Here is a 14,469-nt window from a genome sequence, read left to right as displayed (position 1 = left end):
CATGTCTATGACAAGGATCATAAACTTAGGTAGTGACAAATAAAATGCCATACTACAAAATCTGAAGTGTGCAAATAAATAAATCACGACGTTTCAGGCGCAACACAAGTGTCCGTCATCAGGTGGGAAAGTGACGGACGCTTGTGTTGTGCCCGAAACGTCGTGATTTATTTTATTTGATACCTACATGACTTTACCGAAAGAACCAAAGAGTAGGGATTCCTGCAGTCACGAAAGCTTCAAATCAAGATTGTGCAAATAAGCATTGAGAGACCCATGTTTATAATTAAGTTGCGAAACAGGAAAACAAGCATATGGATCAGAAAACATACAAAACAGACATAATATTGACTGTTAAAAGTTAACTTCAGCAGGACACATCACAGGAAAAGGTTGACGGTCGTATAGCAAAACTGGTAAAAAGGATAGCTAAAGGAGAGCGCTCGCCTCAGAAGATGATCACCATGGACGTGGAGTGAGATCAGCTCATGCGCAACAGCAGCATAGACTGTGGCATTGCAGGAACGCGAGGGATAGAAGCAGTGTGTCATACAACATTGAGCTATGGAAGTCATAATCATGAGAAAACATTCCCCTTTTAAATTTCTCAGCAGTTCCACACGCCATGTAATGGCTCAAAATTCATAACGCGTGAAGCTGAGAATGAAGTGTATGGCAGAGAACCAGAAGTTTATAGATGTGATTTAAAGAGTCGTTATGCTTAACCACGTGAAAGTTCAGGGAGCATAATTGGACTACAACACATTCCTGCGGAGGGAGCTGGTAGAAACGTTAGGTTGTTCGGTCAATGGCCAGGGTCAACGGCGGCGTGGTGTATTCCGCAAATATGCCCGACTGTGAGGGCGGGCACAAGCCGGCGTGAGTAGGTTAAACGTTGAGTTTTATAAAGGCACCACGGGGTGACCAGCCCCTCCCCACCCAACCCCACCCTCCCCACCCAGCCCCACCCTCCCCACCCAGCCCACCCAGCCCCACCCTCCCCACCCAGCCCCTCCCCACCCTCCCCATCCAGCCCCTCCCCACCCAGCCCCACCCTCTCCTCCCCACCCAGCCCCTCCCTGCACGACAGACGGAAAACAATAATCCCCTGTGGGCTGGTGTAACCAGGAGGTTCCTACCAGTATTAGTATTGTGATACATAAAGAAGACAAACGCAATAATCTAGCAGGTATACATTTTTATTATATTTAATAGTCAACCGATATGCTTAAAGTTGAAAGTATGATTAAACAAAAAACATCTTTATACTCATTTGACATTAATAATGTTTGGTATTATCTGCGTATTTACAGTACATTATACACTCGATAACGTGGTTATAACAGTATTTATGAAAGTTACAAAATAAAATATACATCATACACTTAGTACCTGTACACAGCAGTCAAATGCTTCACAAAATACAAAAATGCTATGCGATTAAAGCAAAAATATTGGATTAAATGAAAATATTCCATATGGTTTAATTACCGAGGCACTTTTGTTAGATGTGTAGGACGCAAGAAAATGAGGGAATCTGGGGGTTACTGCAAATCAAGCGTCAAATTGGACTTTGTGCGGGAAATGTAGGGGACACTTTCAATTTGCATTTCTGAATCTCAAGCCATTACAAATGCATTTTAAAGCAGGAAACATAGTTTAGTTGCAATCTCGTACCACACATTATGAGAAAGTGCTCTCCCCTAACAACAATGCTCTGCCTGTCCCTTTGCGTCCTTCAAGTGAATCGACAGTTTTCGTATTCGCTGCCACGGTTTACTTTTTCGTTGTTGCCATAATGCTTAAGTGACACGACCGGGAGAGCTTGTGCAAGAGTTGGTGTGGTTGAAGGTCAGGGGGCAGCGATTGTTTAGGGCACCTGGAGTCATGACCATCGACCGTGTTCACAAGCTCTGTGAGAGAAACGTAGACGGGCACGATCCCTGGCCTGTGAACTGGTGTAAGTTGGGCAGATTCACAAAGACCATTAAGAGATGTTCAAAATGTTTTGAGACAATGAAAACGAAATTCAAATCTCGCAGCTATTTTACTTTGAAGCCAAGGGGCTGGCTTTGTTATTATAGGTACCCAGACGGGGCTTCAAACATGTATGCATGTTGAACTTATTTCGCAACGTACGAGTTAACCGTGCTAATCGGAGCATTGGTGACCTTTTTAGCCACTTGTTACCAAAATCTGTTTTACTGCCCGATTTACACAGTGTATCCGCCAGTGATGGAAATCTGGTGAGAATTTTCGGCCAATAATTCATGACATGTCTGTGGAATTTTAGCCAAGAATTGCAGAGATAGTGCAACATTTCGTAAAGTGGCCTTTCTATCACTTCCTAATAATTATACAGCATATGTATATCATGACCAATAATCACGTTCATTGAGCACAATTGTCTCCCACTGTTATAGATATTTAGGCTATCCCATAAGATTTACCATCGTAGAGTTTGTTCCAAAATTTTTGGAACAGTCCTCACCACTGAATTTGACCAAATAAAAGTCACAGTCCCAACACGTTAATTGCACCGACTTTACACTGTCATGGTTTCAATGGGGGTATACGCAAGTGCCTCATACAGAGGCACAACTAAAATATAAAGACTTATGATACGGCTGCATAACACTTAAGAATGTTCAGTTACATATCTTGCGGACACATCAAATTTGTTTCCATGTTATAATGCTTTAAATTTCCGTGTAACGTTGCAATTGAGCTATTCAACTCACAATACGAAAATAATTGGGACACACGAACGGACGCCGAGCTCGCAAAACAAACGGCGTGGAGTTTGATGAAACTGTCACCACAACATGGCGATAGCCATGGGCATGAGCAATGATAAATCATTGTCTGAAAGCTCTTCAGACACACTGACAAGACTGGTGCTTGAGATAATGTCCGAAAAGGTGTATTTAAGTTAGTCAGTCCCCTGCTTCTCAATATTTAGTTCTTTCAAATACCTTTTAGTAAGCTTAGTGTAAGACAATAGGCGGGTAAATATACAAACAAGGTGACATTCTCACAAAATACCTGACGCTGCAAACGTGGATAATTAAATGCTCTTTGCTGCCCGCTCGCACGGCACGGAGAGTAACCTGTATACGCCAGGGAATGTTAGGTTGAGCACTCAGCGATGAACACGTGAACCGCAGCTCAGTGTGTTGTGGAAGGAGCACTTCCACAACACAGCCTCCCACCACCGCGAAAACGGCATGTACAATACCCCCAGTGTGTCACCTTCAGTTAATATCATGTTAATGCAGGACACACAAACAACTGATTGCAACTGCACAATTTTCTATTATATATTTTAAATTAACATTTTTAAAATAGACAATTTAAAGGCTATTAACAACAATGCTCTTTAAAAAAAAAAGTGTTATCAGTTTCAAAAGGTACCGTTCGCTCTGGTGCTACACAAGTCCCGTGTCTTTCAAAAAACACAAAGGCAGATTAAAAACATCTCGGCAGTGCTCCTCCCACTGACAGAGGGGGGGGGGGGGGTGGCGTATTGGCCAGCAACCAGCGGACAGGGGTGACGTGAACCAGCGAGAGAATGTTTCTGTGGAGGTGGAGTGCAGGGCGATGCCGAAGAGAGATCATGTTGCAGAACGCGGCCTCCTTAGTATAAATCGAGCGATGTTGTTGGCGGCACGGAGGCACCACGCCCCACGAATATTGGTCAGCCTCGACCAAGGAGGGGGCGGCAAACAAAATAACAAGAGCATTTCTTTTCGAATTCGGTAAAAACAAAAAATCATCAATATTTCAAGGGCCACAATGCATGTGAATAACGTCATGAAGCAGTCCTTAAAGAGCCGCATGCGGCCCCCGGGAGACGCAGGTTGCCGACCCCCGGCCTAGGCCAATACGCCCAGAACCTTACCCCCAGCTTTCATACAGCGAAACACGTAAGTGCTGCCAGGAGAGTGTCTGTTCATCTCTTCTACAAGAAGCAAAGCTTTTGTGGGTGCTTATCAAGAAGCCAGCACCAATAATAAAACACATTGAGTTTGCTACCCTGGTGAGGCCATCCACAAGTCTCACAATTGGTGCTGCCCAAGAAAAACAAGTCACTCCGACCAAAATCCCCACTTTGTGCAAACGGCACATCACAGTCCACGTCACTTTGCAGGGGGCGCCAGGTACCTGTGGCCTGAACAAATGAAACTCCTCACTTCACGGCATTTCGATTTGACTTGCGTCGCCACATTCGCTCTACCCAAAACGAAGTCACATCAAGGAAATTGACTCAGGGGCCGAAATCACATTGTTACGGTGTTCGAAAAGGTTCCTTGTCCAATGATAATTCAGTGAAGATAGTTTGCTGTGACATCAGAGCAATTTGCTATTTATAAGATTTAGAATTACTTGCAATTTTGATTAGTTTTACCACGTTTAAAGTGCGGTATGGTGCAATCATTACGTGGTACGGACATTTCTTGTATCCAAATATGACTGTGTGAAATAGCAACCCTGCAATTAGGTAACGTATTTCACTAAAACATTTTTTTATCGTAAAATCGTCAAGTGCACGAATTATAACAATTTAGCAATGCCCAGTCTTCTTCATAGATTACATCTTACCAATATAAAATGGCTCCAGGACCCTTTGTACAGCTCTGCCTTTAACTCTTCATCACAACCAAATCACTGGAGAGAACGCCGACATTGCTTGAAGCTTCAAGAAAATATCTTCTCTCCTTCCTGTCCAAATTCTGGCAACCACGTAAGACAACCTTCGGTGTGATGGCAACTGAGCACAGAGACTTGGGCGCTTTTCTCACTGCCACCGCAAACCCTGCAGCCTAGTTCCCTCCCGCACAAACTTGGTGGTGCCACATCACGACCTGAAGGAGTTTAGGCAAGGCCCTCTGTAAAGTGACATCTCACATCTTGCTCCCATCGGCTTCCCACGAGTCCCAATGTCCTCACGGCTTCACGAGCACACAGGAAGCTTTTGAGAAGCCTCGGTGTAAACAGCAGACACGACACCCTACCTGTGTCTGAATACAAATAGTACATTATTTAACTTTTGCATATGGTAAGAGTCCTTTCGGTCGACACGAGCTCCACTGCCGGTGCTACATGCACGGTGTGTGGATCAGACGCTCTTCCTCGTCCTTGAAAGTGTAGAAAATATACAACGCGTAGAAAAGTCCCGACATTTACCATCAAGTTATAAGGGACCCGAGAAACAGCCCCTGACAGGTCAAAACCCCTAAACGCAAGGAGCGAGCAGCCCCGGGGGAACGGGCTTGCGAGCGACGCCGCCGCCAACGCGCCAACATTTAATAGACACACATTTCGTCGGATCTCAACTCTCAAAAAACATTGCCCGGTACAATTACACGGAACAACAACAAAAAACTTGCCTCGATCCTCGTCAAATATTTCACCCAAAGCATCGACTCAACGCAGCTTCACGTCGTTACAGTTCCGGTTGAGCTGTGTGTCGGACTGAACGTTTACTTCCTTCTAAAGTGCGTTTATTTTCGTGAAAATGCGTTTAAAAAACCCGGCCATTTAAGTTTCACGTTCGGAGACGGCGGCCCGCGTCCAAGTAGTCGGTGTACCAATGTGAGCGCGTACCTGGTTAAACTCCTCCATATACGTGCACCGCTTTCAGTGTGGGGCTGGAGAGAAACCAAAATGGCCATTGAAAACGGAGGCTCGCGAGTCGGAAAGCAGCGGTTGTCCACAACAATTACTAATGGTTTTACACACAGAACAAATCTGCACAGGTGGTAGGAGAGAGGGTGGGGGGTGTAATGGGTTCTAGCCAAGACATGTCTCCAGAATTTCTCTACAAAAGCGTGAGTCCCCTCGCCCAGCACTTGCGGCTGTGAGCCCATTCAGCCCGGGGCCGCACAACGCTCTCGTCCATGGGCCAGAGCAGAAGCCGGTCCCGTTCAAGGTAGACGAAACTTTCCGACCGGTTAATTCACTACGGCTAACAAGAGTGAACTGTTTGATAACGCACGGATTTCAAAAGGTTATCACTCGATTCAGTGTCAATGGTACCGTCGCCACTTTTTCCATAGACCAAACCCAGATGTACTCATCGGTCAACCCACGTCTATGAAAACTGCAGGATTTCGTAATAATATTTGACACGATGCCACCAGATCTTGGATAAAATTCCATTCTTGCCACCAGAACGCAGATGTAAATTCATTGGTTGGGTCAGGCAGAAACCATAGTTATTGGCCACATAAAAAAAACTGGAATCACGAAGATGATTCCATCTCAGGTGGTATGGACAAATGGGATGTCTGGTCTGGGCTCATGGACTACACCCGGCTCGAATCACATGACCAGCATTTCCCAACAAGAGGTCACTTCCATTGTGTCCAAACGTTACAATGGGTGATACAATAACCTCACTTCACAACTGCCCAGAAATGTCCACCAGCAAACGTACGGTGTGCAGGGTACAACCAGAATGCCCGGCTCGCTACAATCTCCCTCGCGCACAGATCCTCTGCTTGGTCGAGAATGCGGCACAGACACGAGCGCCGTTAGCCGATGTCGTTATTTCTGCGTGTTAATTTCCCCTGCATGTTGCCCAACACACGATCCCATGTAGGCAACAGCACAACTAGTTGTTTTAACGCACCACTGATCACATGGGTTCCCCTCATGAGGACTTCCCAAGCGCGCCCCCCCTCCGCCCCAGTGCTCATGCCTCACCAAGTGTCCACTTTTACACCTGTTCACACCAATTTGAATGCGCATCAATGAGACGGTCAAGATATCTGATGATTGGTAGGTGGCTCAGCGGGACAGCCAGCAGGCTCGCAATTGGAAAAGTTGCGAATTCGATCGTGGCTTAGGATCGACTCAGCCTTTCATCCCTCCTTCTTTAGAAGTGCTTTTTGTGTTTAGTTTGTTGTCCTTCCCCCGCACCTCCGATTAGCGTAGTTGGCTACATACGGTGCGAAAGAAGTTCAACATACAAACACATCGGTTATTCTCTGAATAGACTCAGCCCTGCCATGGGAATATGGAATTCCCATCGTTGGCTCAGGGGCTGTAAACAGGAGATGCGCATTGCCTCAATGCTCATTCCGGTAGAAACAGGGCGGGGACGTGGGTTATGGGGGCTTGAGAAAGCCCTGCTGTTGCTGCTGCTGCACCACACGAACGATACCGACTCGCCACAGGTGGCTGCCCTCGCTGGCCTTTAAAACTCCTGTGCATGCTGCAGCCTTTTTTTTGTGTCAATCCACTGCTACACGAGGGCCTCCTCACACCTTGTGCGCCGTGGGGATTTATTTCGACCGTACTTCGCCACGCTGGTTGGTTTAGTGCGGGGTGGGGGGAGCTGAAGTTTTGCAGCGCGAATCCGCCGCTCCGTCGGGCAGCAGCGCGCGTTACTGCACGTCCCTCTGCTGCCCACCGCGCGGCACAGCGCACCCCCGCCGCCCGCCCCCGCCACACTCGCGTGTAAATCTCTGGAAATAATAACACCGGCCCATAGCGCCAATAGCAACTCTAACCGGTACCACCTGGGCTGGCAAATGCTACTCCTTAGACACCTATTGGCAGAGCGAACACTCCGTGTTTTCTACACGTTTATATTCTCGAGACGTTTAATAAAAAAAAAATTGTCCCTCCCCAAAAACGATCTTCGCTGTCACACACACGGATGCAGCGGTACCTTCTCTTAACCATCTCTTTCTCGTGCACCTCGCTAGAAATAACTGTGATCTAAGAGGATTCAATTGGTTCAAGAAAATGAACATCAGCATGTGTCACCCGGGATGGTACCGATAAGAGAATTTGTTTGGCCAATGGCTCAAGCGCCGTGATGCATCGCCGATTGGTTGTGCCAGGAGTGCCACGGTTCTTGACGAGCACGGGAGACTTTCACGGACTCCGGTGCAGTGCCGCAGAGGCCAGCATGGTGGGGCATTTGCAACTCAGTCTGTCATCATGCGTGCCTCCTCCTGGCTACGGCCGGCAACGACGAGGACAACAACAACAATAAAAAGTCGCATTTATTCTGGGGGAAAAAAACCCTCACATTATCACCACCACCACCAATATACGACGTCGAAAAGGAAGTGAAGACCAATCAGAATCGTCGCGCTAAGGAGGCGAATGGCTTGACGACACTCCAGATTGATTGTTCTTGTCGGAGTGAAAGAGCGCGGCGGCGATGCCCATCTCACGAGTGCCCAGAGCTGGTGAGGGGAGTTGGAATGAGCTGAGTGGCAGCTCACATGTGTGGACTCAAGTCCATCTCACGGAGGGTAATGGCACAGTCCACGCGACTGCATGTGGAAACGCTTTCGGTATATAGCAGTGGGGCTCTCGGCTGTAACACATTTTAAACCTTAAGATGTTTTGCTGAACCCCTGATGATCATTCTGCGGCGCATTATACAACTGGATATTTTGTTCCCCTGAAGGGGAAAATTATGTTAAGTTTTCAACAATTTCAACGAAGGCAATTTAAACCCAAGTCAACCGTAATGCCCAAACAAGAACACTCCACGTTTTTTCCACCACTCAGCATCTGTACACCGATAAGAGCACAAGTACACAACTCCGCGACAAGAGACCTATCGACAGGAAATACCACGGTGTGATTCTGGCACCCTCCTCCCCACCCCGCCTCCAACGACGCACGCACTGCATCGTCCCTGCCTTACATATGCACAGTGCACCCTCACGCACCCCACCGTAACGGCAGTAGCCTATCACAGTACAGTCCAGAATTCCACGGCCAACGGTCGTGAGTGGCGAGCGCCGTGCATCGACGCGCATCACGGCGGCTGGGTACCCTGGCGGACTGGCCGGGGGGGGGGGGTCCCGCCGCATTAGGCACCACGTTCTGTTGCGAGACGGGGGGGACTTCTTTAAAGACCCTGTGACATCACTTGCGTTATGCCTGCACCACAGCGTCACGGCCATAGCCAAACTTTTGAAATTTCTCACAATTAAAAAGTCTAAACCAGCTCCCCTGAAATCTCTCTTGCAATGAAGAATACATTTTTTGTTGCTGGCTAACCATCGGACAAAGACGGTCACTGCATCGCGCGCTTCCAAATGCGCTTCTGCGGCAGTCTGGAACGCTCTTCCTTCCGATATTAGGAAGCCACTGGAGCAATGCACTTTCCAATCTAAATTGAAAACTCATTTCTTTAGAACGACTTTTTGTGTTTAGTTTGTTGACCTTCCCCCTCAATACCGATTAGCACGGACGGATACATACGGTTGCAACACACGTACATCTCGCTCGGTAAAATATGGTCACATAAAGGGTGCGCAATTAACTAAGTGTACCGTAAATGGTTGTAGTGTGGATCGTTAGGTGTCAATGGAAGCGAGGATGGGTGGTGCTGTGCATGAATTATAAACCTTGTCCGTTTAGTTCCAGGTCACGAGGGGCTGCCCCCCCCCCCTGTCGCCATGGTGACGACGCACGCGAATGAACGTACCACTGCCCCCTCCTCCGAGTACCACACACAGCAGGGTCAACACCCACAAACAACAACAACCAACGGGCTAAATATCACACGATTAAATAACATAAAATCTGTATTACGTCAAAAATATAGAATCATATGACGAAACATTTAATAATAATACTATTTCAATGTTTAACTCAATTTAGATGTCGTCTTTATATATAATATTTTAATATGGGTATCCCCAGTGTGGGTGTTTTTATTTTTTATTTTTTTATTTTTATTTTAAAAATACTGCAATTCGTGCAGCGATATTTACCTCAAACCTTTGCGCGTTCATCTCAAAGAGTGTATTCATTAAAAACGTACGAGAGCCGGCGACTCCGCACTGCTAAAATAGAAAATCTGAAATGTAGAAAAATACAAAACAAAAAAGGTTGTCCCCTGTACACATCTGTGCAGCAGCAGCAGCAGCTTCTACACGCACGCGCGCACGCGGTACCCTCATCAAACGAAGCGGCCCTCTCCTCCTCGTGAGCACGCCACGGACGCCCCCCGCCAGTCCCCACCACACGGCGTCACGCTTGGCACCAAGGTGGTGGAGGGCGCACGCGGGCGAGGGGGGGGGGGTGGTGGTGGTGGAGGGAGGAAGGAGAGCGTCAAATACAAAGTGAGACGAAGAGAAAGGACGCGGAGAGACAGCGACTGCGAGAGGGACACACACACAGAGAAAGTTTGATTAAAAACAACAGAACGTACTTGGCAGTTAGGCTGGAATTGGTACGGAGGTTGTTTTTTTTACTTCTGCACTTTGCAGACGACGAGCCAAGGCAATCGCCTGGACTTGCGACACGACGGTGAGGAGGCGAAGAATGAAGAGGGGCGTGCGTGGGGCATGGAGGGAGGGACGGGTGGGGGGCAACGTGCCAGAGACCAAAGAAGGGTCCGGGGAGTTAGGGGGCGGTAGCGGAGGAGCCGTAAGGGTATCGGTCATGGAGGCCGAGAAGGGGGACACGGCAGCACCTCGTCGGAGTTTGGTACCCAGCGGGAACTGCAGCTGCTGCAGGAGCGTGGTGCCCGCGCTCGCGTGGCCGCCCCCCCGCCTCCCCTGTGGCCGTGCCCGCGCCCTCCGCTTGGAGATTCAAGAGACGAGCGGACGGCGCGCCAAGGGACATCCCCGTCAGCTCGACGCTCTTGGGGAAATTGATGTTTAAAAAGAAAAAAAAGATTTAACAGAAAAGCGATGCCGTTGCTTATTTTGGCTTACGACTTGCTCCGAAAGCAGCATTGTGGTAGCGTTCGTTTAAACAAGTGTACCGGTGCGTCGTCGCCAGCGCGGTTAGAGTTGCAGTTAGTGTCGCAATTTAGAAACCGTTTAGCTCCCGTGTTTAAATTTGGGAGCCGTGACCACGGAGGGTTCTGTTTGGGCGGAGCGAGCGGTGCAGCAGGTGGAGGAGCACGGGGGAAGCGGTGGTGAGAAACGCTTCTGAGGTCACTCCGTTGCCTCCGCCGTGCGCCCACCGGCCCCACATTTTTAAGCTGCATAAAAACGGGTCACAGGCTCTGTAACACAGAGCTTCCGGGAGGGCCTGGGAGGGCCCCCTACCTCGTGCCAGGAGCAGCCCGGCACCGGCCCCTGTGGCACGGTGACGCGCAAACCGCTCAGACACGCCACGGCGAATTAACCACGGCCCCGGGGAGGCTGCGCGAGCCCTGGCAACGCAGGGCCTCTGGGGAAAGGTGCCTCCCACGAGGCTTCGAGGGCCTGTGCACCACCACCAACAACCCCCCCCCCCCCCCCAGTTAAATGAAGAATATGCGGCCCATGAGCCAAGGGGGTCGCGATCAGTACCACTGAGGGTAACGAATGCTACCAGCGTCAAACCGTGGGCAGTATCCACGCCCGTGTGCAGAAAGCTTAGCGTCAATACCGACTGCTCTATAGACAACACGTTCTATTTATTGTTATATTCCGAGGATGTTTCACATTGCATTTGATTTTTTTTTCAAAATGATACTTTGCTATCAAATTTACCACAGTACCCTAATAATGACACACGTCTCATAAACACCAACGAGCGAGCTTGCTGTCGTACATCAGTGTGATCTAGGAGGTAACAACGCTGCAAGGAATTCATCGTGAGCATCGGCCACCCTGGATGATACCGGATCAGCCATTGTTAGGCCTGTGGCGTCGAGGACCAAAGACACCGTCTCCGGGTTGCCCATCTGCAGGCAAGGCGTAGTTCCAAGTCGCTTCCTGCTGGACGACAAACTGCAGCTGACCGCTGTGGCAACACTCGCCGCCGAGCCAGTTTGCACGGAGCCGGCAATTAAAATTGCGGCAGCTGCCCAAGTGATATTTCTATGAGAAATACGCAGAGGGTCTCCATTCACGCTTACCACGGTGTCGTACCCCAAGGTGCGCACGTTAACTTGATCTCGGCTTCATCACAATGAAAAAGTAACGTTCCTACACAGCCAGTCACGCGAGCCCCCACCCCACACACTCCTTGCAACAACAAAAAAGACTGAATCTCAATGGGTGCTCGCCCGGTTAAGAGAGGAAGCGATTAAACAATGGGGCTCGGAGAACACCGATGTTGTGCTGCTACCTGTCGGGCCGATTACCAGGGTGGAGAGAATGGCTGCAGGCGTGCAAGCGCCATGGGCCCGATATCCTGGATCTCGTCCTGACGACGCTCGACCTTTAGTTTCGATACGAATCGTCGCGTACCTAAACCGTAAAATTTCGTTCTAAGAATTGTTCTTCGCCGTCACGGCGTGAACCGAAACACTCGCGTAACCGCTGTGACATTTCCACCCGAGCGGCAGCGTCGTAGGGCCTTAACTGATGCAAATCCGGCCAGATCATTTATGCAGCTGGAAATCGACAAGGAATCGCGAGGCGCGATCGTTCACCCTTCAACCTAACTCGCCGCGGCTTCCCTCCTCTGGGGCCGCTAACTTTGAGCTCGCGATGCCACGCAATGCACTGCGGACTCTCTCGCATCTGCCCGCCGATTTCAGCCAGCTGACAGATTGGCACCACTTTCCCCACCCCCGCCCCACCCCTGGCACACGTGGAAGCCAGGAAGATATTTCTGCGCGTCTGTTGCTCACGCTCTATTTGGGCGTCCCGCGGCTTTGCGCTTCCCCCGTGGTCTTAGCGCAGCGCCAAGGGGGTGGTGGGAGGATGGGACGGGAGGGGCGGGAGCCCGAAGCCGATGTGTCGTACAGCCCCCTACCAGCAACCCGTCGCCCTGCTGACGATCTCGCGCTTTCGCGATGAGCCCAAATCAGTGTGGTACACCGGCGCCGCTTCTAGGGACGCCCGGCTCGCAGCATCACGCCCAGGGTCTGGAAACCGTGACCAACGCGCGTTTGGCAACTGCGCGTGGGACCCGAGCAGCAGGTTTAGCTCGGGATGGACGCGCCGAGGTGGAGCCGACTGCGTGAAGGAGCCTTGTTGGCATCCCCTTCGCACCACAAATTAATCTAGGGGTCAAATGCACGCGGTTTGGAAAATGAACACAGGATTAACTTTTGTTTGATAAGACCGACCACTTTACATGTCAACGCCCCCCCCCCCCCTCACGCCGCTCCCTGCGCAACTCAACGCGATGGCAGCTCATCCCTCCACGCCCCCCTGCGTGCCACTGGGAACCTCAAGGCCGGTGCAGGGGCACGCGACACGAGTGTGAACAGACACGGAGATCACGGTGACACAATCGGACTGAAAGCCAGGATGCGCAAAACTAAAGAGATCCGGTGTCAGGAATGTAGATGTGCAAGAGCAAGCCGCAGGTCCGCGCTCTGGACCTGGCGTTTCAAGGTTTGCGTTACTAGGTTCTGCACACGCGCGCACTTTCGCACGTAGCGTACGCACGTTTCCAAACGCAACGGCTCTACGACGAGCAGTCTTACGAGCATCGCGAGCCACGCGGGCCTGGGCACCGTCCGCAGACTCGTCGTCGTCGCCAGCGCCGCCACCGCGTGCGTCTCTGCACCTTGCATAGCCACGACTGCCGCCGCCCGCACCCCCTCTGCCCGCCGCCGGGGGCCGGTTTCCACTCGCGTTCGTCCCCCCGCCACCCCACCCCCCCCACGTCCTCATCAGCTGATGGCCTTGTGCTTGCCCCCGCAGCAGCCGCACCGCTCTCCGCAGCGGTGGCACAGCATGAGCGGCGGGTAGCAGCACATGCAGGGCGCCAGCAGCGACAGGCCCGAGAGCGCGAGCCAGCGCAAGCAGAAGGAATCGTCCGTGGGGTCGCACGAGCAGGGGTCGGTGTAGTCGCCCTCGGGGTCCGACATGCAGTGGTAGAGCACGCTCTCGGCGCACCACAGGCAGCTGGCGCGGTGGATGCAGCCGCGCACCGGGTCCGGCGCGTCGGGGCAGCGCCCGCGGCCGTTGTCGTGCGCGGCGAACATCTCGCGGCAGTAGACGCAGCGCTGGCGCTCCACGTCCTCGGGCGGTGGCTTGCCGCCACCGCCGCCACGCTTCTTGGAACCCGGCGATGGCTGGGTCACCACCACCGACTACATGACGCACACCCACAGCACCGACACGTCAGTCAACGACACGTCAGTCCACGACACGCCGGCCACCGACATGCCGGCCAACCCGGACTCCTTCTCATCTTCTGCTTACAGCCCAAAGCCATTGTTGGAAATTCCCACGTTCCTCAAGTGACAGCAAGTTTATTCATAGCGGACAAACACAATTAACCTCCCCCACAAAGTGGTGCTCACTTTATCGACCCCGGAGGGTTGAGTCAACCCCCAAGTAGGATTTTAATTCGCCGCTCGCTCTAGCGCCGAGCCACCCGGCTCATTTTCAGAGGGCCGCCGCTTACGTCGACAGCGCGTGTAACGGGACGCTACGGAGACAAAACACTATCATCCCAGACTCATACCAAATCGTTGGACACAAATGTAAGTGGAAATATTTGTTTTCTCTCTCAGCCTATTGGCTTTTCCACACAATACCACTGTTATTATCATCCAGCTGGCGATTTCATTCCCGACCTCGCTAT

The 14,469-nt window shown here is 50.8% G+C and overlaps 1 protein-coding gene across 1 annotated transcript in view; it reads right to left on the bottom strand.

Annotated features, from left to right (window-relative positions):
* Positions 1–1,183: 1,183 nt before the first annotated feature.
* LOC133352774 (sprouty-related, EVH1 domain-containing protein 2-like) overlaps positions 1,184–14,469 on the bottom strand; it is a 67,027-nt gene continuing 53,741 nt past the window's right edge. The window contains exon 7 of the mRNA XM_061568648.1: positions 1,184–13,972. Coding sequence (XP_061424632.1) covers positions 13,550–13,972 — 423 coding nt within the window. The 3' untranslated portion in view covers positions 1,184–13,549. The remainder of the gene's footprint in view (positions 13,973–14,469) is intronic.

Source organism: Lethenteron reissneri, chromosome 41 (genome assembly GCF_015708825.2).
Source record: "Lethenteron reissneri isolate LAM-NWPU_2019-01 chromosome 41, ASM1570882v1, whole genome shotgun sequence".
NCBI lineage: Eukaryota > Metazoa > Chordata > Hyperoartia > Petromyzontiformes > Petromyzontidae > Lethenteron > Lethenteron reissneri.
The sequence above is the reverse complement of the archived record's forward strand: the minus strand, read 5'-3'. Positions and strand labels throughout refer to the sequence as shown.